We start from the raw sequence: 18,240 nt of genomic DNA on the forward strand, positions 1-18,240 counted from the left end.
GACACACCAGTGAAATTGTGAATTTTGGACTCTGGCTTAATGAAGTCCCTTCACTGCATTTGCAACTGGGGGATTATACACAATATTAGGTTGTGTGAAACTACGAAAGATAAAATAGTTAAAGTGTTAAATACTGAGATGTTATTTTCTTGGCTGCAGAATCTAGAAGTCAGTGCCATCGTCTCAGCATAATTAGTCTGCAATTTAAGACAGAGATGAGTAGAAATTTCTTCAGACGATTGTGACTTTTTGAAATTTTGTTCTCAGAAGACTGTGGATGTTGAGTCATTTTCAAGGCTGAGGTAGATTTTTGGACTCTAGAGAATCAAGGAACATAGGTTGGAAAGTAGAGTTAAGGTAAAAAATGAACAAGTATGTTATTTAATAGAAGGTTTAAGTGCCTATATGTCCCACACCTGGATCAATTCTTTTTAAACTGTCCTGTCATATGGAATTTAGGTGGTATACTGAACTTTCCATTTGCAGTTGGCAGCTATTATTCTTTTGGATTCTGGATAACAATTCAAAGCAAATCAAACAATTCATTGCAGATCCATCAAGATTTGAAAGATTATAGCCAACTGCCAAGTTTCTGTCGATGATTGCAACCAAATGGTACATAAGGGAATTAAATTGTGATGTTTCATCCCAGTGATTAAACAGTCATCAGCAGACACTGCCCAGCCACACCCGTAAAGAACGGCAACGCGAATGCTGTATTCGGACTCTGGGATGGTGTAAATAGCAAACATGTTTATTTTGTGCATTTCAGAAGACAGGAAAGGCAATGGGTGAAAATTCAGAAATATCATTAACAATAGCATATCTTCTTTAAGTTGGAGGCTCTTCCTGACAACTGAGGTTATAAGATAACGCCATTGATGGAACTTTTTAAAGTTTTGATATGAATAAATCCAAAATTATAAGATGATTGCCACTACTAACCTGAACAGTCGCATGGGCAGAAGGATGATAGAAGGTGAACTAGGTGAATTTCAGGGATCACAGAAGCCAACCGAAGCCAACCAATAGAATCAGGAAGAGCCTTCAACTTAAAGAAGATATGCTATTGTCAGTGATATTTCTGAATTTTCACCCATTGCCTTTCCTTCTTCTGAAATGCACAAAATAAACTCTGCATGTTTGCTATTTACACCATCCCAGAGTCCAAATACAGCATTCGCGTTGCCGTTCTTTACAGGTGTGGCTGGGCAGTGTCTGCTGATGACACTGGGATGATACATATAACACACAGATAGGAGGGCAAAAATACAAGAGGGTAACACAATTCAAGTAATTAGATGATGTCAAGTTAAATAATTATTTATCTCGACAGCCTCCAAATTGGATTTCTCACTTTATGTCTCTTACTTCTACCTACTAATTTGTCATCATTCACAAATATTGCAATCCTAATTGTGCAAGTTCAAAAGTGCAAAGGCAGTAATGCTTCAAATTGGTTCATATTTTAGTGTTATATGAATACAACTAAAATGATATTGTTTCACAAAATGTAGTGGAACAAAAGAGCAAAATCTACTTAGACATGGTTTGACAAGGTGGAAATTGATGGGTGCAAGAATGTGAAATTTTTCAAATGTGCCACCCAAACTCTCTAAAAATCATGAACATCACTTTTGCATGTTATTTTATCAGTTGCAATCTTGTTTATTGTAAAATCTTCTGTTCCACACAGAAAATTTATTACCATCTATTAATTGTCATTTTAGTTTTGCCATTACGGCAAATTTGTTCATCTATAGTTCAGAAATGAACAACAGTATTTTTGTGACTGAAGAAGGTTGTTCGCTCTGCTATGATATTTTAGTGATTTTGGATGGCTGTGTTGTTTCAGCAAGAGTTAGTGGGGTAACACATGGTTTCTTCTTTATGTACTTTGTGAAAGAACACTATTGCTGTGAAAAGTCAACAGATGCAAAGATCTATGCTCCTTTCATGTGAACGCATAGAAAGGTTTACTATTTTCTGAATAAGATTGATACTGGACATATGTTGCACTTTTTAAAGTGTGAATTACACATGTTAGAGGTTAACAGTAACTACACGTTATGACCAAAAAGAATTCCTGTGGCATGGCTTAGCATAGCTTCAGCATTTTCTTCCCTTCTGTGAAACACTGGGTAGACTAACAATATAAGTAAAACGCGTGGACACACCTGCCAGTAAGGTATTTAAAGTAACATGAAAGACAGCAAACTGTAGTTGATGGAAGTATTTTGCATGAGTATCAGAATACACCCACTGACTTTTGCTCTTTTGTCATAAGTTTGGCGAAAGACCCATAGAAATCCCAGAAAAGCCCTATGGAATACATCTGCATGGTTGGTATTTTAATTTAATGCTGCTTAATGTACCTGAGCCCTGACAAATGATTTTGGTATTTCATGAACTGATAGACCTTAGTGACAAAGGTTATTATTGAATGTTGTCTACATGGATTTTAGGAAGCACTTTGACAAGGTCCTTCATGTCAGGCTGATAAAGGAGATCTGTCGTGAGTTGGTAAGACGGTTACACAACTGGCTTTGTTATAGAAGACAGAGTGTGGTGGAAGGCTGGTTTTCAGTGGTGTTCCACAGGAATTGGTGCTGGGACCCCTCTTGTTTGTAATATATATATATAAATGACATGGAGAAGAGTGTAGGTCGTCTGATACAGATAGTGAGGAGAATTGCCAGAGGTTGATACAGCAAGCTATAGATAGGTTCGAGACTTGGGCATGAGAATGGCAGATTGAGTTTAATTTGACAAAATGCGAGGATATGCATTTTGGAAGATCTAATGCATTAGAGAAATTTATAGTAAATGGCAGAAATCTTATTGGATCAACATACAGAAGGATCTCTGAAAATAACAACAAAGATGGATAAGATGGTAAAGAAGACATATGGCACGTTGGTCTCCACCTATCAGAGCACAGAGTATAACAACTCGCAAGTCATGTTGCAGCTGTTTAGATATGTAGTTCAGCTACATTTGAAATACTGTCAATTCGCCGCACTACCAGAAGAACGTGGAGGTTTTGGAGAGGGACAGAAGAGGTTTATCAGGATGTTGCCTGGTTTGGAAGGTATTAGGTATGAGGAGAGATTGGACAAACTTGGTTTGCTATCATTTGAAAGTTGAAGGATGAGGGGCAGCCTGATAGAAGTTTATAAAATTACAAGAGGTGTGGATAGAATAGATAGAGTCTTTCTAGGATGAAAATGTCAATTGCTGGAGCACATAGATTTAAGGTAAAAGAGGAATAAGGTTAAAGGAAATGTGAGAGACAAGGTTTTTTTTTCATAGAGGGTGGTAAGTGCCTGCAATGTGCTGCCAGAAGATGTGATGAAGACTGATTCAATAGCAATGTTTAAGAGACATCTTGACAGATATAAGAGGAGGTAGGAAATAGTGAAATACAGACAGCAAAGAGGCAAGAGATTTTTAATTTAGAAAAGCATCATGTGTTGGTACTGCTTTGGTGGGCCAAAGGGCCTGCTCCTGTGCCTTACTGCCATTTGTTCTTTAGATCTGGCAGCATCTGTGCAGAGTTAACATTTCAGAACAGCCCTGAAACATTGCTGCTTCAAATTCATCACTGTTGTGTATCATGTATTTGTATTTCTACTGCCTCTGAAATTAAACTGTGGAATAACAGCACATGAATAACTAACATTAGTCTGAAAATCCTGATAATTTTGCAGTTATAATAATCTTTTTAAAATAAACAAGACTTATATTGTACAAGCTGTACTTGTACACCAACTTCCAGGTGACTGAATAATAACAGCTCTATTTGATGATAAATAAACTGCATAAGCCTATGGGATAAGGTGCAGGTGTAGAACAAAACAGAAAGTTGGCACAGACACAATGAGCAGAATGACGTTCTTCTGTGCTTTATATTCTGTTCATGAGAATTTAATTCACTTTTAATTAGAGTTAAATAAAGTGATTTTACAGTAAGATTGATATTTATGATGTATTGATAAAAACAATATATCTGTAGCATTCTGGTGGAATGAAAAAATAAATTAAAAGCACCTGAATAAGATTCACGTAAAAATTTGAATTAATCAGCAGTTTTTAAACCAAGTCTAATCAAACAAAATCAGGAGCAAGCCTTGGCAAACATGTTTCTCCCAAACAACTTACCATTTGTGCACAAAGTACAGACCTTTTATGATCAAACAGCACCATGGCACAGCTTCACAGGCTGCATGTATGAATACAAATTCCATAACATGAGTGCAATTCCATAACATATTAATTTTATAGTATTACAATTGCCTAGTAAACGTTGAGATAGTTTGTCTCGTGGAACTAGGAGCTGGAATAACAACCCCTTGTCTCTGCAGTTCACGAAGAACATCCAATATAGAGTCCAGCTCTGTTCTGAAATTTTCCAGTTCATGATTTTTAAACTGTGCTAACTTCTTCCACTTCTCAACCTCTTGAATTTGTTCTGCATCAGCACTATGCCTTGCTTGTTGAATTAACTATTAGCAAATTAAGGAAGAAAAAGATTAAGTAAAACCTGATAACTATTTACAATAAAAATTGAATGAAGAAGGCAACTTAAAATGCTATTCAGCAGAAAATGATATCCAACAGAAAGCAGTATTACCTAGAAGGCAAGAAGGACTATAAAGATTATCAACTATGTGCTTACTTTTCTGTATTAACTTGGTGCACAAAAGATTGTTCTATCTTGACATCTGTGAATTTTACTTCAATGAAACCATACATTATGAAATGCAACAAGCATAATTCTATACATAATAATGAACTTAGAAACTAAAAATGCTCTTTTACAATTCAGCAGCAGTCCCAAATATCAGGAAGAACCTCCTGGGACTACCCAATTGTGATTTAATGATAGACATACCGTTATTTTTAACAGTGTATTTCTGAATTAATTATACTGTCTTTTGCAGGAAATACAGAGATGTGGACAAAAGTGAGGGGATTCGTACACATACACGAGTCCAGCAAAAAATGATGTTATTCTCGATGATGGGCTTAATGACTTACTCTTGTTCTAAATGCATGACAGAAGCTTGACTTTCTCAATACTAGCATATCCTGTTTGTTCTCTTTTAGTTTGTGGGATATGGGGAAAGTCAGTATTCATTGACCATCCCTAGTTATGCTTTAGATTGTGGCAGTGAGCTCCTTTACTTCTGAAGGCTATGTTATTTAGCTATGCTGTGCTGTTAGGGTGGGAATTCCTGTTTTCTGAGCAACAGTGAAAGAACAGTGATTTACAAGTGAGCATAATATGTGACTTAGGGGAATGTGTGGGTGGAATTGCTTCATGTCCTTGTTCTCCTAGCTAGTAATGGTTACAGGCTTGAAGAGTGCTGGCAGAAGAATGAAGACTGATACCTTGTTATTCAGACCAGCCATAACTCAGCCAGCTCGCTGAATAGTTGCCAATGCAGCCATCTAAATCTTCATCTAATGCAGATGCAACACAGACTTGAGACAGTTGATCAAAAAACATTTCCAACACTAATTATGACTTTAAGCAGGTAAAGTGCAAGACTTTAAAATCATAACATACCCTGTGTTCATTATTCACTGGACAGAATCACATTTAAATTAGCATATATTTCTATTGATTCTGGAGGAGAGAATGCACTGGCTCCAAGAAAAAGCCTACAGTTATATGGTTAGAGACAAAAAAAAATGCAGATGCTGGAATCCAAACAGACAGGCATGAGGCTTGAAGAAGAGAGAGAACCAGGCAGTATCAGGTGATGGAGAAGTCAATGTTTCGGGTATAACCCTACTTTAGGGCTGGGGGTGGGTGTGGGAGGAGCTGCTCCCTGCCACCTACTGGAGTCATTCCTCCCATCTATCTAGCTGCCTTCACCTATCCCCACTTCACCACAAGCCCCTATCTCCCCTTTATCTGCAGCTCCCCCCACACCCACCCAGAGTCTTGAAGAAGGGTTACACCTGAAACGTCGACTTCTGCATCTCCTAATGCTGCCTGGCTTGCTGTGTTCTTCCACCCTCTTGTCCGTCTATTACAGTTGTATGGTGCCTTTCACATTCTCAAGCATTTTATAGACAATTAGTTATTTATGAAGTCTGCTGAGGGGATGTGTTTGATATCAGGGAAATGTTTTTATTGTCAGGCATGTGTAAACCTGCAATCACAACTGACTAGCTGCTGGAGTGCTGACTCACCTCGTCATTGTGCTGCTAAAGAGCACAGACTGAGCCTTTGAAGAGAGTGAGGTGGCAGTTCTGAGAAGCAATTTATTTCCTCTCAGTTATATGTTACTTTCTACCTTCTTCAGTGTAATTTTCCCCATTATTCTGGGTAACTGAAGTTCCATTGACAAAAGGAATAGCAATCTTTTAACGACAAAAAAAAACGCACTACTGAAAGATATAAAAGATTATAGAAAGGAAGATCAACCACACTGTTATGATGAAAGACTTCAACTGAGGAGTGTTTGGAAAAGTTAGGACTGATCTCAGAACTCAGAAATTAACATGTGACCTAAAAAAGTTTTTTCAAACTGAATAACAATTCTGATAAGAATGGATAGAGAAAAACCTATTACTCAGTAACAAAAATCATAGATTTAAAAGCATTAACAACAAATCTATAAATGTCTTCATTTTGAGAAGCATTACAATCTGGAATGCTCTTACCTTTAAAGGGTAATGGAATTGATTCCAAAAGAATATTAATCAAGGTACTTGGAAGATGAGAACTTCATAGCGTGAGAATAAAATGTTTTGTGGAACCATGTATATTGCTCTTTCAAATAAACCTGCACAGGCACAATGGACTAAATGATCTCTTTCAGAACTGCAAGTTCCTAGGATACCTTTTAAAAATTTTCTCTATAAATTATCCAGAAAAGCTCAAACTCATTAATTTAAAACCAGATTATTTTTGATGCTTTCTTTTGTTGTTTATGCCTCAAAACTATCCTTTACAAATTTTCTGTTGAATGATCACGGGATATAGATCATACTTTGGTATGCTGTCTTGGGAAAATTACTCCCATTATGATGTGCTTTTCCCTCATACATACAGGGTTTTCTCATTGGGATACAAAACTCTCAGAACAAAAGTTGAAATTCAGATAAAAGGGCAAAATGTGTTTTATATTAGTGACACTTAATCTAATCAACAGACAATTATTAATTAAATAATTTTTGTTTGTATATGGATGAATGATTTTTTTTTTATTATCCGAAAAGTTAACCTACTCGGTTTCTCATTTCTCTTCTGTGATTTATTTTTGGATGTGGCGAAGATGTTTTCCCTTGCAGAGAAACTTCATACTTGGGATTACAGTTTCAAAATCAGGCTGTTGTATTTTTAAAAAATGAGGAACTTCTCATAACAGAAAGTTGTAAATCTTTGTAATCCTCTACTCAGAGAGAGATGGAGGCTGGATCATTGAATATCTTCAAGGCTGAGTTACATAGATTTTGATTGACAAAGGATTGAAGTTTATGGGTGAACAGGCAAGAAAGTGGAGGAAGGCCACAATTACATTAGCCGTGATCTTATTAAATGGTGGAACATGCTGGAAGGGCCAGATGGCCTAATCCTGTTCTTATTTCTTAAGGTTTTGTATTACTTAAGAATTAGCTAAGAATAATACCTGTTGGAATTCTTGCTCTCTCTGAGCATACTTGAACTCCATCTTCTGAATTTTCCTTTCCAAAGCCAAGAAGTGTTTCATCTCTGGGCTATGATTCTCTTTGGCTTCCCTCAATTCTTCTAAAAGCTTGGCCATCTGGGAGATGACATTTAAGAAAATAAAGGTTACAATTTATTTTTACAAAGAAATACATGTAATAGAAACATGAATATGTGATTTGGCCATCAAAAAGTAAAGATGCACCTAATCTTAAAACTGTGATGTGGATGAGCCGGTGTTTGACTGGGACAAAGTTAAAAATCACACAGCACCAGATTACAGACCAACATGTTTCTTTGGAAGCACTAGCTTTCGGAGCGCTGCTTCTTCATCAGATGACTGTGGAGTAGGAACACAAGACCCAGAATTTATAGTGAAAGGTTAGTGTCATGCAAGTAACATGATAGATTTAACAAATCTCGATTGTTGTTAAAAATATAATTTTACTTGCATGACACTGTAACCTTCTGCTATAAATTCTGGGTCTTATAGTCCTAATCCACAACCACCTGAAAGAGGAGCAATGTTGCAAAAGCTAGTGTTGGACTGTAATCTGGTGTTGTGTGATTTTTAAACCTAATCTTAAAACTCTACCAGAAACTAAGTGCTTGCTAGAAAATCACTAATCATCATGTAGGCAATAGATTCTTTAGTTTTATTGATGAGCAAGGATTCAGATTTAGTTAATGATGTATGGTTTTTAAAATACTTAAAATGGCTAATGTTATTTTTTAGATCGAAGTTACTTACAGTGTGGAAAAAGGCCCTTCAGCCCAACAAGTCCACATCGACCCTCTGAAGAGCAATCCACCCAGACCCATTCTTCACCTAACACTATAGGCAATTTAGCATGGCCGATTCACCTAACCTGCACGTTTTTGGACAGTGAGAGGAAACCTGACCACCCGGAGGAAACCCACGCAGACACGGGGAGAATGTGCAAACTCCATACAGACAGTTGCCTGAGGTGGAAATTGAACCCGGGTCTCTGGTGCTGTGAGGCAGCAGTGCTACCCACTGTGCCATTGTGCCATAGCACCTGAAACAGAAGAATGAGAGACACCCACTGAAGGCAGGATCTTCTTATTTTTGGACCATGTACTGAACGGGAAGAGAGAGAGAGAAAGAGAGAAGCAGAGAGAATCCTGCAATCCTGTTCGGTGGTGAAAGCCCTCCAGACCTTTCAGCAATCAGAAATCTAATTGATTGCTAATGTGCTTTCAACTGAGGTTAGGACCTGATCGAGGAAGTCCCACAAAGACAACAGCAGCTCTAGCATTTAGCAGTACCAAGGAAACAGCCGCTGACTACTGCCAAGATGAGAAGCAATCTAGAAGACATGAGAGTGTTGGGTTTTTGGGGGGAGGCAGGTGCAGATGCATGGGGCTGGGAAGGATATGGAAACATAGGATGGGTATAGTGGGGTGGGGTGTGGATGAGTGGTGGCGGCTGTGGTTAGTGCACTTGGCAGCAAGAGTAGGGTTGGTTTTCAACAATTATATCTGTCTTCTATGTCTTCATGTCCATGCCATACTGCTTTGTGAACATTGAGGGACTCCACACTCCTACAACTGACAGCATGCCTTCACTGGTTTATTAATCTGGTGTGCTAATTCTTTCTCATGCTGCTGGTATAAAAATAATTGCAATCCAGTCAGGAATAGGCCTCTATTGACAGAGGGGCAGGCAATCAAGCTTCTGACTTTCTGCCCACAAGTTAATTACAACAGATGTATTTCTGACTCCAAACCCACAGCTACATGTCTGAACAGTTCTACTCTGAGATTCGACATTTGACATCTGAGTTCAATATCATGAGGCAGGGTTGTCCACAATAGACAGGGAAAAATCGGATAATGGATAAAAATGTAGATGAACAGTATGAGGTAATAAAATTAATGCAATAAGAATTTACTTTATACTCCCAAGGAGCAAGAATAAAAGCAAAAAAGGCAACAAATTAAAAGAAAAAAAAAATTACAGAATTGCAAATAAAGCAAAAATTCTGCCAAATGGGAGTGATGTAAAGGGCTACAACTGTGTTACAATGGAAAGTAATATTGACAAAAAAAAATACAAAATGTTTATAATTTTATTCAGGTTATTCTTTAAGTTGTGTTGCTCTTCGCTGGAGTAGTGTTGGCAGTTCAGGATGGAGTAGGAAAAGTGAAAAGGGAACAGAGAAAGTCGTAAACAACCAGAAGCTGAGGAGTGGAGAAAATGTTAAATTATTGTCTATAACATATCTACTTTTAGCACATTGATCATAAAATTCTTTATCATTTTCTGTTGAAGATTAATCAATTACTATCCCTGAATTTTACTTTTACTTTAATTAGACTTTGTACATCGAACAGCTTATAAGCACCTCATCTTCCACTTGACTTTGCTGCAAGTGGATTTTTCCATTCTTGAATCTGAATTTTCTTGAGCACACAACTCAGTTCAATGGCTAAGACTGTCACTGTGCAGTTCATAAGTACCTGAGACTGCAGAGCATCTTCACGGAGCTTTGTAAAAGAAAAAGCCTCCCGGTCTTTCTGGAGCTCATTAATTTGTTCCCGAAGGTGTTTCATCATAACCTATAATTATATAGTGAGAGAATTAGATAATGCAAGAGTATATTTTAGTATCCTTCAAAAATCGTCTTTTCTAATTAAGTCTTTAATGTATTAAAGCCTCATAAGGTGCTTCAAAATGGACAGTCGGACCTGAGGAGGAAGAGCAGGAAGAAAATTGTGATTATATGTTAAAAGATTTCTCACAAAAGTAACTACTTTTAGTTAAGGGAAAAGGTTTCTGAGGGATAAGTTGAAACTGAAGGTTGTACTACCAAGGTGGAGGAATTTAGGGGGCAGAATAAACTTAATGAATAGAGGGCACCAGTGTGGATGCAAAATTAGATATCTGTGTAGATGTAGGGTGGTGCAAGACTGTGGAATGATTTGTAGATGAGAACAAGCAATTTCAGGTGAATTTCTTTTCACAGTAGATCAATAATTGAAGTCAGAAGGCTGGGGAAATTGATAAGAGGGGCTTGGTATATGATGAGATAAGGTGAGTGGATCTTTCAATGAGTTAGAATTCATGTAGGGTGGAGCAAATACTGTTTCTCCTGGAAGTGACAAAGGCAGGGATTATAGTTTCAACAACAGTGAGGGTGACCTAAGGCAAGCAATATTTTGAGATGTGATTAGAGACTCTTGTCGATTACTGCATGTACAGATTAAAGCTGAGCCTAGCAAGAAAAGAAAAGGTTAGACAAAGATTTTTCAACTGCTTTCGCATTTATTTGATCAGATATTTTCAACATAAAATTTATTTAATGAGACTTGCAGGCAGTTCTGATTAACGAATGAACTTATGAATGGGAGATCTCATTAAAATTACTCACGACTAGCTATTTTATATTGGACTATATTGTGTTCCAACTTGTGCACAAATTGACTGACATATCTACTCAGGAATGGGACTCGTTAGTAACCCGGGACTGCCCTGTCTGACTTTTTCGAGGTTTTGATGTGTATAATGCATGTGTATAATGCATGATTTAAAAAATTGTATTGTATCAAAAGTCTGTAAGACGTGGGAGCAGAAGTAGGTGATTTGGCCCAATGACTCTGTTCCAGCATTCAATGAGATCACTGGTCCAATTTCTTCCCTTATCCCCATAACCCACGATTCCTTTACTGATTAAAAACCTGTCTATTTCAGCCTTGAAAATATTAAACACCCAGTCTTCATAGCCCTCTGTACAAGATTCCACAAATTCACTATCGTCAGAAAAAAAAATCCTTATTTCTGTGTTAAACGGGTGACTGCATACTTTGAGATTATGCGCTGTGGTCCTAGATAGTCACAGAATGGGGAAAAAAAACCTTCTCCACATCTACTCTGTCAAGTCTCTTAAGAATGCTATATGTTTCTTACTTCAATTTTACAAGTGATTAGTTTGGTCACAATTGGAATAGTGTGTGCTGTATTTGGCTCTTTCTCTTAGGAGTGATATTATTGCCACAGCGGCATTGCAATGAAGTTCACCAGACTTGTCCCTGGGATGACACAACAGTCCTATAGGGAGAGATCGGGCAAACTAGGACTGCTATTTCTAGAGTTTCAAAGAATGAGAGTGACCTCATTGAAACCTATAAAATACCTATAAAAGGCTGATGCTAGCAAGATGAGTTGGTTGAGGTATCTAAAAATAGGGGGTGCAATTTAAACATAAAGGGAGATGTCACTTAGGTCAGAGGTGAGGTGAAAATATTTCACTGAGACAGAGTTGAGATTCTTTGGAATTCTTTATCAAGGCGATTGTGCAGTCTCAATCTTTGAGTATAGTTAAAGTAGAAATTGATATTGAATGTGGAGATCGCATTACCAGTGGAATACAGGGACATGGAAATGGGATGAGTAAAAAGTACTAAAGTGTTATTCAATTAGCCATAATCTCCTGAATGGCAGGGTAGGCCTGAAATGCTGAATGGCCTGGTCCTCTTGCTATGTTTTGTTCTTCCAAAAGCCAATGTACAAGCCTTACCTACTCCACCTAATCTCACAAGAAAATAATCTCTTTCTTTGGAGTCAAACTTCTCTGGAATGCCAGGATATATTTTCTTAGATATGGGGTCACAGCATTCCAAGTGTGATCTGATCAGTGCCTTGTATTATTTGAGCAGAACTTTACTATTTTAAAACTTCATTCACATTAAAGGCTAACAGTCCATTTGTCTTCTCTACCACCTGCTAAACTCACACGCTAACTTTTTTGTGATACGCAAAGATGCACAAGTCTGCAGCTTTCTTCAGATTTTCCTCCATTTAAACGACATTCTTCCTGCTAAAGTGTATAATTTTATGATTTCTCACATTAGATTCAATCTACCTAATAATTTTTGACACTACATTATCTGCCTATATCCTTCTATAGACTCTGTCATCCTCATTACTCACCTTCCCACCCACTCGTGTCATCTGCAAACTTAACTATAGTACATTCAGTTCCATCATCCAAGTCATTAGCATATATTGTAAATAATTGTGGCCTTCGCATTGATTCATGTGGCACTCCACTAATTATCAAGTTGTCATTCTGAAAATGTTCCCTTATCTCAACTGTCTATTAGTTTGCCAATCTCTATCCATGCTATTATACCATCTTGAACACTATAGGCATCTTATGTGCAGTACCTTATCAAGTACCTTTTGAAAATCCAAATATATTACATTTCCTAATTCCCCTCTACCTATCCTATTCAAATAACTCCTTTATACTTTTAGATAAAAAAAAACTGACTTTTTTTAAAAAAAGGAAAGGATTCTTATGTTCAGCTAAGCAATCAAAATGATACAATCTGCAAAAGAGATGCCTGGCCCTCCATTCAGCCTACTTCTATTACTATTGTCAATACTAAGCTGACATCTAAGATTGACAAAAACATTGTGTCCTGCATTGTAGTTTGGTGGAGAGGAGGTTATTTATTTGGTTTAAAATGGTCTGTTAACTTTGTTTGCTTGACAGTTCTACAAACTTGAAGTATGCTTATTTTTCTTCAAAACAGATTTCAATATTCATGTATGTAGGCAAGAAGAGTTAAGAGGATTCAAGTTTTCTTGAAAGGTGCATTCATTGCTTGTGTGCTTGAGAGTTATTTCGAGAATATAGAAGAGGCAATTTATTTTCAGGGATTTTTGAGTTATCGATTGCTTATAGCTTATATTTATGTACCTCGTAGACTGTGACTGAATGGGCTTGCAAGTTGCATGCATCTGGGTGGAGGGAGTAGAATGAGGGCTGAAGGACTAAACAACCATGAATCTACATGACTGCATTATATTGTAACACAGTTGTATAATCTGGCATATGTACAGGGGAAGGAAGTTCGTAAATGATAAAGGAAGAAATGTGAAGAGATAATGAGGTGGGAGGAAACACTTGTGGAAGAGGCACATCACCCTCTGTCTTCTATCTTTGAGCCAGTTCTATATCCAAAAGGCTAGTTCTCCCTGTGTTCCATGAGATCTAATCTTGCAAACCAGTTTCCCATGGGGAACCTTGTCGAACGCCTTACTGAAGTCCATATAGATCACATCTACTGCTCTGCCCTTATCAATCCTCTTTATTACTTCTTCAAAAAACTCGATCAAATTTGTGAGACATGATTTCCCATGCACAAAGCCATGCTGACTATCCCTATCAGTCTGTTCCTTTCCAAATATATGTAAATCCTGTCCCTCAGGGTTCCCTCCAACAACTTGCCGACCACCGAAGTTAGGCTCCCTGGTCTATAGTTACCTGGCTTGTCCTTACCTCCTTTCTTAAACAGTGGCACCACGTTAGCCAACCTCCAGTCTTCCGGCACCTCAGCTGTGACTGTTGATGATACAAATATCTCAGCAAGAGGCCCAGCAATCACTTCCCTAACTTCCCACAGACTTCTGGGTTATACCTGATCAGGTCCTGGGGATTTATCCACTTTTATGCATTTCAAAACATCCAACACTTCCTCCTCTGTAATGTGGACATTTTTCAAGATATCACCATCTATTTCCCTACATTCTATATCTTCCATCTCCTTTTCTACAGTAAATACTGATGCAAAATACTTTTTTAGCATCTCCCCCATCTCCTGCGGCTCCACCCAAAGGCTGCCTTGCTGATCTTTGAGGGGCCCTATTCTGTCCCTAGTTACCCTTTTGTCCTTAATGTATTTGTAAAAACACTTTGGATTCTCCTTAACTCTATTTGCCAAAGCTATCTCATGTCCCTTTTCTGCCCTCCTGATTTCCATCTTAAGTATACGCCTACTACCTTCATACGTTTCTAAGAATTCACTCGTTCTATCCTGATATATGTTTCCTTTTTTTTTCTTAAACAAAACCTATATTTATTTAGTCATCCAGCATTCCCTACACCTATCAGCCTTCCCTTTCACCCTGACAGGAATATACTTTCTCTGGACTCTTGTTATCTCATTTCTGAAGGCTTCCCATATTCCAGCTGTCCCATTACCTGCAAACATCTGCCCCCAATCAGCTTTTGAAGGTTCTTGCCTAATACCGTCAAAATTGGCCTTTCCACAATTTAGAACTTCAACTTCTAGATCTGGTCTATCCTTTTCCATCATTATTTTAAAACTAATAGAATTATGGTCGCTAGCCTGAAAGTGCTCCCCCGCTGACACCTCAGTCACCTGCCTTGCCTTATTTCCCAAGAGTAGCTCATGTTTTACACCTTCTCTAGTAGATACATCCACATACTGAATCAGAAAATTGTCTTCTATACAATTAACAAACTGCTCTCCATCTAAACCCTTAACACTATGGCAGTCCCAGTCAATGTTTGGCAAGTTAAAATCCCTTTCCACCCTATTATTCTTAGAGATAACTGAGATTTCCTTACAAATTTACTTCTCAATTTCCCTCTGACTATTATGGGGTCTATCTGTAATACAATCCCAATAAGGTGATCATCCCTTTCTTATTTCTCAGTTCCACCCAAATAACTTCCCTGGATGTATTTCTGGGAATATCCTCCCAAAGTACAGCTGTAATGCTATCCCTTATCAAAAACACCACTCCCCCTCCTTTCTTGCCTCCCTTTCTGTTCTTCCTGTAGCATTTGTATCCTGGAACATTAAGCTGCTAGTCCTGCCCATTCCTGAGCCATGTTTCCATAATTGCTATGATATCCCAGTCCCATGTTCCTAACCATGCCAGGAATTCATCAGCCTTCCCTGTTAGGCCTCTTGAATTGAAATAAATACAGTTTAATCTGTCAGTCCAACCTTGTTCTCTGCTTTGTCCCTGCCTGCCCTGACTGTTTGACTTGCCTTTGTTCTCAACTGTACCAGTCTCAGATTGATCTCTTTCCTCCTCACTATCTCCCTGGGTCCCACCCCACCAACTTACTAGTTTAAATCCTCCACAGAAGCTTTAGCAAATCTCCCAGCCAGTGTGTTAGTCCCCTTCCAATTTAGGTGCAATCTGTCCTTCTTGTACCAGTCACTTCTACCCCAAAAGAGATTCCATTGATCCAAAAATGTGAATCCTTCTCCCATACACCAGCTCCTCAGCCATGCATTCATCTACTATCCTCCTATTCCTGCCCTCACTAGCTCATAGCACAGGAGTAATCCAGATATTACTACTCTCAGGACCCCTTTTTAAATTCCTGCTTACCTCTCTGTAATCTCCCTTCAGAATCTCAACCTTTTCCCTTCCTATGTCATTGGTCCCAATGTGTATAATGATCTCCTGCTGGTCCCTCTACCCCTTGAGAACATTCTGCATTCTCTCTGAGACATCCTTGATCCTGGCACCAGGGAAGCAACACACCATTCTGATTTTATGCTGCTGGCCACAGAAACGTCTGTATGTCGGACTACAGATCCTGGATTAGTGGTGCTGGAAGAGCACAGCAGTTCAGACAGCATCCGAGCAGCAGTAAAATTGACGTTTCGGGCAAAAGCCCTTCATCAGGAATAAGGGCAGAGAGCCTGAAGCGTGGAGAGATAAGCTAGAGGAGGGTGGGGGTGGGGAGAAAGTAGCATAGAGTATAATAGGTGAATGGGGGAGGGGATGAAGGTGATAGGTCAGGGGCAGGGGGAGGCTGGAGTGAATAGGTGGAAAAGAAGACAGGCTGGTAGGACAAGTCATGGGGACAGTGCTGAGCTGGAAGTTTGGAACTAGGGTGAGGTGGAGGAAGGGAAAATGAGGAAACTGTTGAAGTCCACATTGATGGCCTGGGGTTGAAGTGTTCCGAGGCAGAAGATGATCCATTAAAATGGAAATTTTAACGGTTCAGGATAATTTAGCTCAGATCAAAGAGATAATTGTATTGTCCAACAGATGGACTGTGTCATTTCAAGAATGTGGCTCATCAACACCTTTCAGGGGAATTTAGGAAGGAGCATCAAACGCTGAAATGTCAGTGTTGAAAAATGTGGTGCTGGAGAAACACAGCAGGCCAGGCAACATCCGAGGAGCAGGAGAATCGACGTTTCAGGCATAAGCCCTTCTTCAGGGATGAGGCTGGTGTGCCAAGCGGGCTGAGATAAAGGGTACCCCCACTCTTTTCTCCTGCTCCTCGGATGCTGCCTGGCCTGCTGCGTTTTTCCAGCACTACATTTTTCAACTCTGGTCTCCAGCATCGGCAGTCCTCACTTTCTCCTAGCTGAAATGTCAGTGATGATCAAAGTCATGGAAACTACGAATCCTTGCTATCCCAATCCACTAATGCAGTTTGTCCTTTGATCTTGCAATTCTCCATCCACATTCCATTTACCATCTACTGTGCTGTATCAAAACAATAGACCCAATAAAATTCCTTTAAAAACTTTATAATGCAAAGCCCAATTGTCCACTTCACGATTCCCCTCTGAAAAACAAAATCCAATAATAAACAAGACAGAAATAAAATTACTTAATTTTAAAATTTGACGTGGTTAATGAAACTTAAAATCCATAACATACACCTGGCAAACTCTAGAATGCTGATACAAAAAAAAGGAGTGCGACATTGTAAGTTAATTGCCTGTACCTCTTGGGCAGAGATTTTGTTTGTCAATTCAGCCACTTTTGAAGAGGAGTGTTCCAGTGCATGCTGAGTCAATATCTGTTCTAATTCTTGCTGATGGGCTGCTTTTAATGCTGCAACATGCTCAGCAATACCTCCTTGTGCTCTGCAGATTGGAGAAAATCATTAAAAAATGTTCTACTTTATGTGAACTATTAGAAAACAATGATCAAGAATTAAACTGCAGTCTGAGGAAGGGTCACCGGACCTGAAACATTAACTTGATTTCTCTTCACAGATGCTGCCAGACCCAAACTTTTCCATTAACATTTGTTCCTGTGTTGAAAGGAATTTAAGGCTAATTTTCACAGTCTGTCAATTTGACTTTATTGGCAGCACCTTCCTGACTTAGATTTGTGGGTGCAAGGCTGCTCTTCAGGAGTTGAGTATATACCTTGGCAAGAGTCTGGTTTGCAACGCAGAGTGGTGAGGACAACAGTAGTTTAATTTCCACACCAGCTGAGATCACTATGAAAGCCCTGCTTTCTCAAATGCACCTGAGATATGGTGATGCTCAGATTATATTCACCACCAGCCTCTCTCTCTCTAATGACAGAGCAGTCCTATGGTTCTCTGGGACTATGGTGACTACTATTACATACCTGGGTTGATACTTAGTGAAGCACCGAGGGACGTTTGATTCTTTGTCCAAGAGAATGGCGAGATATTAAATGGATACCCAGCAAATCCATTTCAGTAGTTCCAGTGGACATTAAAGAACTGAATACTTAAAAATGGTATATGCAATAATCTGATATTCTATTATTCAGTGATACCCTCAGCCACTTTATTAAATACAAGGTGGCTGTTGATAATTGCTGTGCAAAATGGTTGTCATTTTGTCCACATGATTGCCACTGCTTGTCAAAATCATTAACTGTATCTGAATGAATGGGAAATAGCTGTTAGCTTAGTAAATGATGTCCAATTTTTACATGGATGAATAACAATGAAGAAGTCCTTTGATAGTCTTTTTTT

The 18,240-nt window shown here is 38.6% G+C and overlaps 1 protein-coding gene across 1 annotated transcript in view; it reads right to left on the reverse strand.

The window, feature by feature from the left end:
• Positions 1-4,039: 4,039 nt before the first annotated feature.
• Positions 4,040-18,240, reverse strand: part of cep162 (centrosomal protein 162) — a 134,708-nt gene continuing 120,507 nt past the window's right edge. Inside the window, exons 24-27 of the mRNA XM_060849654.1 lie at positions 17,227-17,368; positions 10,169-10,267; positions 7,647-7,781; positions 4,040-4,505 (exon numbers count right to left, since the gene is read on the reverse strand). Coding sequence (XP_060705637.1) covers positions 4,287-4,505; positions 7,647-7,781; positions 10,169-10,267; positions 17,227-17,368 — 595 coding nt within the window. The 3' untranslated portion in view covers positions 4,040-4,286. The remainder of the gene's footprint in view (positions 4,506-7,646; positions 7,782-10,168; positions 10,268-17,226; positions 17,369-18,240) is intronic.

This window comes from Hemiscyllium ocellatum, chromosome 3, assembly GCF_020745735.1.
Source record: "Hemiscyllium ocellatum isolate sHemOce1 chromosome 3, sHemOce1.pat.X.cur, whole genome shotgun sequence".
Lineage (NCBI taxonomy): Eukaryota > Metazoa > Chordata > Chondrichthyes > Orectolobiformes > Hemiscylliidae > Hemiscyllium > Hemiscyllium ocellatum.